The sequence below is a fragment of the Rhincodon typus genome, chromosome 2, assembly GCF_021869965.1.
Source record: "Rhincodon typus isolate 14 chromosome 2, sRhiTyp1.1, whole genome shotgun sequence".
Lineage (NCBI taxonomy): Eukaryota > Metazoa > Chordata > Chondrichthyes > Orectolobiformes > Rhincodontidae > Rhincodon > Rhincodon typus.
The window spans coordinates 44,079,680-44,091,949 of NC_063333.1; the positions used below are offsets into that span (position 1 = coordinate 44,079,680).

The 12,270-nt window shown below is 41.5% G+C and overlaps 1 protein-coding gene across 3 annotated transcripts in view; it reads left to right on the plus strand.

The window, feature by feature from the left end:
- The window catches only part of LOC109928495 (cilia- and flagella-associated protein 69), an 85,288-nt gene that overhangs the window by 53,581 nt on the left and 19,437 nt on the right, over positions 1 to 12,270 (plus strand). For all 3 annotated transcript variants that reach the window (XM_048612653.1, XM_048612662.1, XM_048612657.1), the window contains 2 exons: positions 5,341 to 5,422; positions 6,428 to 6,620. In XM_048612653.1, the coding sequence (XP_048468610.1) occupies positions 5,341 to 5,422; positions 6,428 to 6,620 (275 nt within the window). The remainder of the gene's footprint in view (positions 1 to 5,340; positions 5,423 to 6,427; positions 6,621 to 12,270) is intronic.

Consider the following 12,270-nt stretch of genomic DNA (forward strand, 5'->3'; position numbering starts at 1 on the left):
CCTATGTAGTGCTCCAACTTTGAACCTTTATTAGCTCTGGTCAAACAGATTCTGTCCCTTACCTATTGGAACACCATCTCTCTCCAGTGCTGCAATGTTTTCCTTTCTGTCATCCTTAATCAATATTCCCTTGCCTCCCTCTTTCCTATGTTTGTTAAATACCTTGTATCCAAGAATATTTAATAACCAGTTGTGCCCTTCTTTGAGGCAGTTCTTTGAAGCTGTAGCATGCAGTGTGGTTAAAGGGCAACGAGTAGATGAAATAATTTGGATTTCTCAAAATTATTCAGTTAAATGCCCCCTAAAAATTTACTGTATTAGAAAAGAACTCATGGTTTTGGTGATAATATGTTAACATGGAAAGAGGACATAGCTACACGACAGGAAACGGAGAACTCGAATAAATGAGTAAAGGAGCAGAACCTTGTACTAAACTGAATGAAGTGGGCTATTATGAAATGTGTCACACAATTGGATGAGATGGTCATCTTAATGTCGAGATCATATTGCTGCAACCTTTCCCCTTTGCTCAAGCAAAATGGTAAGATTCTTGCTAGAGATTTGCAAGCTCCCAATTGACACTCTTTGTTGCTAGATAAATGGCTTGTTAACAGCCCAAATCACCATGTGTTGTAATTTTACCAAAATTATTACACAAAGTAGCCTCAGGAAAACTCATCATGGAAATCAGAGCAGGTACCTGTCTGGTTCAGCTCACTGCTTTCTCCAAATGACTTCCAAGTTGCCCACAGCCCAATGCAGAGCATGGCATAAGCATAAGACCCATAAACGTGTGACATGTACCTTTTCACCAAGGACATTGGCACCCAGCTTTCAAGGAGGCATTGTCATCATTCTGGCATCTATGCAATGCCCTGATATTACACCCTACAGTCTCACGCATGTGAAGTGTGTCACACCAGCAACCAGCAGGCTACAGCTGCATCAGATACAGTAACTGCATAGGGAAAGGTACCCAGATCACAGTTGCATCAGGCTGCCCACCAGGGCTGCTCCCTTGCTGTTCCAGCACAGATTCACGTGGTGTCCAGCAGTTTGCCTGCAACATACAAGACTTGCCCTTCCCCTTGCACTTACAATTACTGCCGTTACACAGTCAAGCAGGTGGCCAAGCCATGCTCAGCCAAAGTCACCCACCTCTTCTCATATATCAGTGGGCAACATCAGGTTACCACCTGCCCCACATGGCAACTACATTCATGACATACAATTGCATCTGCTGCAAGCAGTGGGACATATCTGAAAGTCTTCAGGGAGAATTCCATACCCAACTCCATGGAGGCATCCATCAGTCAAGGGGTCCAGAACAGTTAGTCAAGGGCCGCTATCTATGCCAGTCCTAGGCTTCTGTCATGGTCAAACATCACATCAGAATGAGCCTGTGCATTTGTGCTTCAAGGTGCAGGTAAGGTCAGCCTCTTGTCTCTGTAGGGGCCAGGCTTAAGGTTGCAGGGAAATTGGCCACAATCCAAAATGCATGAGGCCACCAGTCAGGTCTGTGCAGGTATTGGCCCGGGCTAGCCAGTGAAGTCACCAAGGGAGTAAGCCACAGTTGTCCCTTTGCCATCAATCATAGAAGGAGAAAGAGAGGATGGGGATTCGGTGGGGGTAGTGAGGCAGATGTAGGTGCATTTACCTGGATTGGATGATGACCTGGGCAAGTGTAATGCCTGTGGATTGGGTGAATGAGTACCTTGAGGGGGGGGAAGAGGGTGATGTTGGGGTCTCAACAGCATGTTAATGCTGAGAATGAAAGCCAAAAGCAGAAGACTATTCACTGTCAGTTAAATCGTGAAGCACACAGAAATTGCACAATGTCCAGGGGGATGGCTTCAAACGCGCTCACACACTGGGAGGGGTAAGTGAGCTGAGATATGAGGCATGAAGTTGCATCTACAACTGGTCACTGGACATTCACCGGGGAAGGACATTGACTTCATACACTTGAGATATTGAGTACACAGGCATTCGGGCAGTCTGCTACTTGGCCACTGCGCAGCATTGACCTTCACTGTGTGTTGAACCTTCCTGGCACCATCACTACTGGGGAACTGCCTGAAATAGACACAGTCAGCTGAAACATGAGCAGTGCTGATGGAAAAGGGCCTAACTTGTCAGAGTGAGCCAATACATGTATACACATTGTTAAATCTACTCCCACATGATGTAGTTTGCACTCATTGTATACCTCCACCATACCACATCCATGGGGAGTAAGGAGTGCACCCAAAGGCTCAATGAAGCATTTAGACCCTACACAGAGACATGGGCAGCCACATGAATGGTCAAAAACATACTTTCTCACAAACTCAAACTTTGTAGATAAGTGTCAGCTGTGAGCTCCCATATGTGATCACAAAACCTTTCTTCTCCTCTCCCTCCCACTGTGCCTCACTGAGCTCCCCTGTTGTGCAGATGAAGGTGGAGGGACCCTGCTGTGCAGTCGTCCATTGATCCTGAAGATTTGGTGGGGTGACCCCAGAACATTTTTGCCCAAGTGGGTTAGACATGTCAAGGGACTTCTTCCTCTCTCTGCATACTGGGTCATTGTCACTCTGCCCTGATGTGATATCTTTTCCTGTAATGACATTAAGTGGGTGAATGGGGCTGACACGTGCTGGTGTGTTTGAGGGGAAGTGGTTGAGGTGTTCTGAGGGAGTGACAAGGCAGGGGATTCAGTGCTAATGGTGTGGTAAGATGGGAAGAGAAGGAGCGTGAGTGAGGCAAGATATTGCATGCAACAGAAAAGAAGCCTTGATGGCAGATGAATACTGTAGCAAAAATAGAGTGAGGTTTGAGTTAGTAGAGAGCAAGTGTAGCACTTACCCTGGTGGCACAGAGAAGGTTATTGACCTTCTTCTAGCACTCTTGCCTGGTCCTCTGCACTCTGGACAGGGCACTGACCCATGTGGCAATCGCTGACCAGGCAGATAACATGTAGCGGCACAACATTCTCTGTCAGCCCTCCAGAAGATGACTACCCTCCTATGCATCACTCCATCAACCAGGGTAACATGGTGGCCCAGTGGTTAGCACTGCTGCTGCACAGCACTAGGGACCCAGTTTTGATTCCATCCATGTGTTGCTGTCTGTGTGGAGTTCTCCCCTTGTTTGAGTGGATTTCTTCCAGGTGTTCCAGTTTCCTCCCACAATCCAAAGTTGAGCAGGTTAGGTAGATTGACCATGCTAAATTGCCCCATAGTGTCCAGTGATGTGCAGGCTAGGTGGAGTATCTGTGGTAAATGCAGGGGTAGGGGGATGGGGTAGTGTTGGGGGGTGCCCTGGGTTGGGTGTTCCTCATAGGGTTGATGCAGACTCAAAGGGCTGAATGGCCTCTTTCTGCACTGTAGGCTTCTGTGATTCTCAGACCTCCATGTTCCTGTTGGAGAACCTCAGTGCCAACTTGTCCTTGTCAGCTATCTCTGTCTAGTCACTGGTTAAGAGCAGGGCAGATGCCAGTGCTCCTCCAGGTACACTTTGAGCTCTTGAACATAGTGTGGCTGCAAGGGATGCTGGTCTTATAGCAGATGTCCAGTGAACGGTGACAACTTGGAACAATTCATGGTAAGATGGAATGAAGATACAAAGTGATACTTGCCACTGGATTGCCACGGCAACTAGAGTATTAAGTGGCAAGTTTGGTAAGTTTCATGGTGAATTTCACTCCACCAAACTCAACACAACTTGCATTAGCCAAAACATGTAAGATACTGCATATTGATCTTTTTAAGGTTGACAAACTGTAAATATTGCAATACCTCAGGTATCAGTGCTGAGGCCTCAACTATTTCTTACTATCTATCACTAATTTACTATTAATAAGTTGGATAAAGGAACAGTGTGAATTCTAGTGAAAATTTCTGACAATGCGAAGAAACATAGGAAAGCAGATTCTGGGTTACACAAAGGGCAAAATTAAATTCTCCCCAAAGAGGCACACTGGATGGTCAAGCTCCTATTTAATTGGGTGGGAATAACACCCCATGATTTAAGTTCAGGGTAGGAAGGTTCAAGGAAGGTTTCCCATCTGGAAGCCAATGGAGGCCCAGAAAGTGTGCACATAGACAGACAGGAGCCTTATCGTGTGGTCAACACTGGTATCAGTGAACACCCCACACATGCATGCACGCACACACACACAGAAACACACAGACACACAGACACACACACACACACAAATGCACACTTGTTCAACCAGCACTTGCTTTATCCATGGGGTTCCAATACGAATTCTCTCCATGGCGTTCCTGCTGTGGAAGCTACCACTCACAGTTCTGGGGATGGGGATGCCTGGTTAGAGTTGTCAGGACAGGTTGAAGATGGGATATCAAGATTGTGGGACAGTTGGTGGCAGGATGAGATCTAGAGATGAGCACAGGTTGGGGGTTGTTGGGTTGATGGCATTGTGGAAGTGTCAGGCCTAGGGGTGGGGGATGTCAGGTCAGGAAGTCTGAGGTGAGTTGAGGTTAAAAAACTGTGAATGCTGGAAATCTGAAACAAAAACAGAAACTTCTAGAAAATGTCAGCATGTCTGGCAGCATTTGTTTAGACATATTAGAGTTAATGATTTGGGTCCAATGACCTGTACTTGCTACAAATAAGGAGATGGGAGCAGTTTCAACTAATCTCAGGCTTGCCAAAGTTGCTTAGATGCATTCTTCAGTAGATCAGCATTCTGGTATTACTCATGCAAAAGTTTTGCCATGCAATTATCATGGAGATTTCAAATATTTTGGATTATTATCGCAAACAAGGACAAGATAGCGACAATTGCTAAGTTGGCTGAGGTGGTTATTTTAGTTAAAGCACTCTTCTGGTTTGACCGCAAAGAGCAAGGTATCACTGAAATCTGCCATACAGTAGTATGAATCACTGTCTTAAGAACAAAAGATGCAAGCAACTAAAATAATTTTATAGCATACAATGTTGTAGAATATAATGGGCATAAGTAGCAATTGACATGATTGAAGAAATAGGCATTTTACATCAGCAACCTGTTGTTAGCAGTCAGAGCTGGCATTTTCACTGTCTTTGCAACTTCTAATACAAAATTGAGTGGCAGGGAAAATAATTACATAAACAAAAAAAGCCTCGGGTTCATGCAGCATCTTTCACACCCTCAAGATCTGCAAATGCACTTTACAACCAAAGAAATACTTTTGAAATGGAGTCATATAACTTGATATAAATTAAGATATATTTTCCCAGAATGGAAGTGGCAGTGGGATGAATATATTTGTACATGTTTACTTCCTGGTCATCCAGCAGATAAAGCAATAATGCAAAAGTTAAATTTAAGTCTTTTATGTTTTATTACAGGTGCTGCATTGTTGGGTGCTACACAGCCGAAGACAGCTTCCTTGAAATGGGAGGCATTTTTCTTCTATTAGATTTGCTTGAAGTAAGCATTAAAAATATAGATAATGTGGTAGTCAGGTTACTGAGCTATGAATCCAAAATTTTTGAGCTCAAATTCCACCAGTAACATTTGAGAAATTTGTTAGCCTGAAAGCATACTGGTCAATGAAATTCTCTTGAACACATTTCAGGAATTCCTCCCCCCACCCACACCCCTTTTTCCTTATTCTGTTGTCATCACAGTTGATATTTGGATAATGAACTCTTCTAACCACAACACTTTTTCCACACCTCTGCGATTTTCCTGCAGATTTGCTCATTTTTCTCTGCTACTATTTGGAGGTCTAGAATAAGCAAATAAGGTAATCACATCTTTCTTGGTTCTCAATTCTCACTAAATGGATTCTGGCATTTTCCCTCCAGGACATTCTCTGTTTCAAACAGTGCTATGTCTTCCCCAATTAGTGCTATCACTTCACCTTCCTTTTCTCCCCCTTCTCTATCTTTTCAGAAGATCAGTGCATCATGGTTATCACTGTAACGACAGTAATTAGATATGGAGCAGCATTTTATTGTTTGTTTCCAACAATTGTAAGTAACCATAATTAAGATGTGCTCTGGACATTCTTGGGAAGGAAGGTACACAATAAGAATTTCTTTGTATCTCAGAAGGCATTATCATATTTCTGTGAAGCCCTTTTCAACTTTTTTTCAGCATCAAAGGTGTTTTATAAATATAATTTGACAAGACTTGACCAAGGAGGATTAACAGTCAACTCCATACACGAGAAATATGAAGAGACAATTAATGTATATATTGGCATTTCCAATTCCTTACTTTAATGTTGCTCATTCTTAGTATTGTCAGAATTGTGGATTTGTGCCATAGAATTTGAGGTTGAATGATAATATCAGCGAGACAAAAAGAAATATTATAATTTGGAGGTCTTTATTTGCAAGAATTCTTCATTTGTAACCTCTGCTAATTTGATCTTAAAAATGTATTCATTTGAACTATTTCAAGTGGAACTTTTATCTTCTTGCAAAGGCAAGCTCAAAGCGCATGCATGGTTTGATACTTGGAACCCTACTTGAGTTATGTGACAACCCAAAAACAACTTCTCACATAAATGTATGGCGTGGAAAACATGATTCTACAGCAGCTAGTCTTCTACTACATCTTTGGAGGGAAGAGGAGAAAGAAATGCGAGTCAAGCGGGATGAACATGGGAGAATTTTAGGTAAATGCATTTGAAAAACCTCCTGCGATGTTAAGTTTAAAATGTGAATGTAGTTTTCTGCCAGCACCAAACCAGTAGCATAGGCATGAAAATGGCTGGATATTAAGTACTTAGGCTTTACATTTGTGCAACTATTCCTGCCCACTATTTCACAAGCAGATAATTGTTTAGAGGCCTCTTACATAAAAGTATTTTGAGAAATATTTTGATAGTGCGCAGATAAAATTTCCTGCATTTTTCAGTGGTATTATGAAGTACATACATTGTGTCCTTTTAAAATGAGTAATACAGGAAATATACATGCTACACCATCAACTTATGTCCTAAAAAGACAAGTGTCCGTGTTCAAAATGTGCAACTGCAGATTAGAGTCTTGGACTTGTGCTTCTGTTATTTTTTTTCTGGCACTATTTTTTGCATTTATTTTTCCTTATCTTTTGTATGATATTTTTAAATTAACCATGTATTTTCTATCTCTGGTCTCTGAGTTTTTCAATTTTAGTTGTAGTAACCAAAATCCATAAGATCAGATTTTGATTATTTTGTAGGAGGAAATGGAGAATTTGATTTTATTAAGAAAACCACAGTGGTTAATACTTTTGGGTATCAAAGTCACCTTTTACCTCTCAAGAATGCTACAGTTACCACATGCCAAATTATTCATTTATTATTTCATCAAATAATTTCATTTGAGTCATCCTATGATGATCCAAAGAACTTTGCAGTCTTTTCAGTACTTTTGAAGTGCAGTCAATGCTTTGCCAACATGCTTGCTAACAAACTTCAATATGTGCACAAAAAGGTCCAACAATCAGCATGATATAAATTATATCTTAATCTGCATTTGGTGGTATCAGTTGAGGTATGAACTGAAGAAGAACTCCCCCATTCCTCTTTGAATAGTGCTGTGGAATCTTATATATTTGTCTGAGAGGAAACTTGGACCATGGTTTATTGTCTCATCTCTTGAATAGTGCCTCTGATGAGGCAGCTTTCACTCGGTCCAGCATGCTCAAGTCCTGGAGTGGTGCTAAAATCCACAGTCTTCAAACTGATGAAAGTGCTAACATTGAAACAAGCTGACACTAGACACACCTATCCAGAGGGAATCTGCCTTAGTCAATTGCACTTATTGAGGAATAATGCCCTCTCCTCCAATATGATCTCCAGTTAAGATAGTGATTGGGTTCGCTCTGCTGGTAGCTGTGAATGTGACCAAATCTTTGAGTTTGAAAATTCTGAGCTTCCTTGGAAAAGTACTATATTAGCCAATTAGACATACTTCACTGCTAAAATGCACTTATATCACTTTCACCATGAATTTTCACCTTCAATATGAATTGACAGCATGCTTTTTGTGTGTAATAGTTTTGCCACATACATCTCCACCCCAGGTTTCTTGCAGGGGCTGTCTAGGTCCTTATCATGAGTGCTATGGTTTCATAAGAATAAAAGGCCGTCTTTTAATGGGAGGCAATGATCTAGTAATATTATCGCTGGTCTGTTAATCCAGAAACCCAGGTACAGTCCTGGGGACTTGGGTTTGAAACCTGCCACAGGAGATGGTGGAATTTGAGCTCAATAAAAATCTGGATTTAAGAATCTAATGATGGCCGTGAAACCATCGTCAATTGTCAGGAAAAAAAACCAATCTGCTTCTTGAATGGCCTTTAGCGAAAGAAACTGCCATTCTTACTGGTCTGGTCTACATTTGACTCCAGACCCACAGCAACGTGGTTGACTTTTAACTGCCCTCTTGCATGGACAATAAATGCTGTCCGAGCCAGCAACGCCCTCATCCTCTGAATGAATAAAACAAAATTAACATGCTGCTAATCAGTGACATTCTTGTGGTCTGTGACCACGTGTGTATATTTATGTACTGAGTGCGGCAGCAACAACATGGCATCTTTTATTTTATGCAAACAGCTATTTGAAGGATGGAAGTACTGGGCCAATTAGCTTTTGATAGAACATCAATAAATGAATACCACCATTGGGAAGTCCAGATATGTATTAGATTATGCATCTTTGTATGTCAGCATGCAGCTCTTCCATGAATCAAAGTGCTGCTTCATTTAGCTTTCCATCTTAGTTATTTTTTCAATGGAGGATCTCCACTGCCCAAAGCTGTGAACCTTGATGGCATACATAAGCTGGATGGAAACCTCCAAAAGCAATCGATGATCTCACACACCACATTGCAGCATAACTGTTGCTGCTGGACTAGATAGAGTCTCATTTCCTGTTATTCCTGACATTCTGCAACTGTGCCCAGTGTGCCCAGCTGTATCTGTGTTCCCTCCTCCAGGAGAGACTGACCACAACAGCTTCTCCACCTGAAACATTCCCATACAGTACAGTATTATGTTTATCCGGTAATGTTACTCTATTCCAGCCATACACGAGCATCCACTGAGGTAATATACCTTTCCTGAGGGAGGGTGCACTTGTAACATGTAGTAGTGTTTCTTCTGATCTCTGTTGCTAATGCACTTGGCTGAATGATGGTATGGGAGTTACACTATTTTTTTGAAGTCTGCATCTATGGGACACATGGGAGACACAGGAAGAAATCATGAGAACAAGCTTGGAAAGTGCAGTACTGAAGCTTCCTAATTCAAAACTTCTGTGCTCTTCTATGCAGAAGACCCAATGGTGAAATAGCTGAAATAATAGCTGGTATGTTCAGTTTATATCAATCCTAGACTTGAATTAACCCACCTCCACAGCAGATGAATGGATGCTAAGTCTTTCTACAGTTCAATTAAGCGGTGCTCCTCTGAAAACGCCAACCCCTGCCAGGGGTTAGTTTGTGACCCAGAAATGGTTCTAAGTTTCCGTTCTCACTCACAGAGGGAAGTCCTGTGCATTAACTAAGTTTTTACCAAGTATAAGAAGTACCACACAAATAAATGGCACGCAGAGTATATCCCTGGCATGATGTAATTATAGTTACTGAATGGAAACAAAGAATTTAAACATTTAATAACGTTCAGTATTGACCAAGGAATTATATTAGAATATGCAACTATTGCCTCAATGATAGCATGTCCAAATGATTAATATATCCCTCTTGTAAAGCAATACTTACTCCAGGCCAGGGTTTTTCCTACAGTCATCAAGCTCAAATGGTTCGATTTCACCCTCGGGAGACTATCTGTGGGGAGTTTGCACATTCTCCCCGTGTCTGCGTGGGTTTCCTCTGGGTGCTCTGGTTTCATCCCACAGTCCAAAGATGTGCAGGCTCGGTGGATTGGCCATGCTAAATTATCCATAGTGTTCAGGGATGAGTAGATTAGGTCGGTTATGGGGAGATGGGTCTGGGTGGCATGCTCTGAGGGTCGGTCTGGACTTGTTGGGCTGAAGGGCCTGTTTCCACACTGGAAGGATTCTATGAAAGTTGCCCCTTGTGGGGAACAGTCACTTGGCAGGAGGTTTCCTAAAATGGTCAATCAGGATCCCGATGGTCGATCCTAATATGGATGCTGTGGTAGGCTCTTAAAACTAGACCTCTTGTGGTGCAGCAATTATATCCCTACTTCTCATCCAGGATTGCCCAGGTTCAAGTCCTACTTATTCTAGAAATGTGTAATAACACCTTTGAGCAGGTTAATTAAAAAATATCTAGGCTTTTAAATCTAGGTGGCCAACAGAAGATGTTCCAGCTGCAAAATATCAGCAAACTTCTTTTCTGGGTAAGAGAGCATGGAGGGTGGTCTCTCTTCCACTTTTATAACTCAGGATTTAAACATTAGCCCGGCAGCTAGGCCACCATTGTAGTGTACGAGCCTCTCCACAGGACAGAAGAAGTTTATATTAATGCAGTTAGCCATCATTCTCGAATGCTCCCAGCAATATGCTTATCCTTGTAAGCATAGTACAGTACACGTATATCAAGAAGAAAGGAAAAAGGCCTGAACTTTTTGGGAGCTGCTCCAACTATTATACCATTTAATGCACAAAATATATTATTTGGATGACTGCAATTAACTTTAGAACGAGAGACATTACTGCACAAAAAGAGGACACTCTGCCCATGGAATCCATGCAGCTCTCCAAATTTTAATCCGGTCAGTTCCATTCCCCTACTCCATCCCTGTAGACCTCAAGTTTATTTCCTTCAAGCACCCAGTTTCCTTTTGAAATCATTGACCATTACTAATGCAGCCATCACTCTCAGAGACAATGAGTTCCAGTCATCACCACTTGGCATGTCGATAGTTCTTACTCACATCCCTCTAATCTTCCTGCCAAAAAAAATTGAAATTACGTCCTCTAGTCCTTGTACTATCATGAAGCTAAAGGAGTTCACTGTTGCTCAAGTCCCATTACTCCATGGTTCATAGCACGTAATAAAAATAGATATTTCCAGTTAGAGATGGCTAATCAAATACCTTGTTTTTATTCAGGTTTTAAATAAAAAGATCTATCATCAAGGTTTCTAAATAAGCACAATTATTGGTTTATAACCAAAATAAAACATATTCAATGAAGATGCAATATTATGTCAACATATACAGTCAGTAATATAGAAGTATGAATGTTTATCCCTCTAAATATCCTCAAAACACATGTAAACACAAACATTTCAGGAAAGGAGAGAAAAAAATTGATTTCTCTGCAAAGAATGGCCAAAAATATACTTTGGACATAGGTTATTCTTCAAGGCAAAATGATAAAATATGGAATGTTCTCAAATCTGTTGGCTGATGTCCTGGCACACGTGGTCAAGTTGCTAATTACATGGTTGTCTCTAGAGTTTTGCAGATGCATCTTGCTCGGAAAGTATAATATTGAGCTGTTCCTTCACTTATCTTGTCAGAAGGAAAAAATAGTTTCATCCTGAATTCAAAAAGGGGGAGAAATCAGCTGGGCAGCCCTTCTTCAGATGCTTTTTGACACCAAATGAGACCAGATACCAAAGCTACTCCTTCCAGTCACTATTCAAAACAGACCCAGCAGCATTCCGTAACAAAGCAAACAGTTCTTAGCAGTCGTGAGATTTCTAGAAAACCTTATTTTGAAAAGAAGTCTCTAATGCTCACAATGACCTTTCAATTATCTCTTTTAATAAAATCACTACATGTACTTACAAAAGTTGAAATAAATCCATTTTCACAATCCTTCAGAACTTAAGTTCACCAAATGATCTTGGCCCACATATTGTGAGGAATGACAATCGTAGTCAGATTACTGCTGTGCTGAAATATTTTTATGTTAGTACTGAGCTCTGCATTTCTAACTGGGAATTCCAATCCTGGTTCCCTCAAAAAGGTAAAGCATAGTCGAAATGAGCACAGTTCCTATGTAATGTAGGATAATAGGGGAGCAGTCTAACTATGCTTTAACAGCAGTCATTATGTTGTGAGATATGTGTTCAGTGGCAGCAAGACACTTTAACAGGTAGGGAAGGAAAGTGTGCGGTTAGGATAGCAACTGGTTAAGGAATTAGAGTGCACGATGGTGAAGGTGCCAGGTGGAAAGAGTGCCAAGTAGTGGGGATAGGGGCCAGGTAATTGATGAGTGTTTAGGATAGGTCAGGCAGGTGAGGTGTGTCAAGCCAGCAGGGATGTGGGGAGGGATAGCTTAAAAATCTGTTTTAGCTTTGAACATATTTAACCCAGCTTCTACAACCCTATGCAATAAA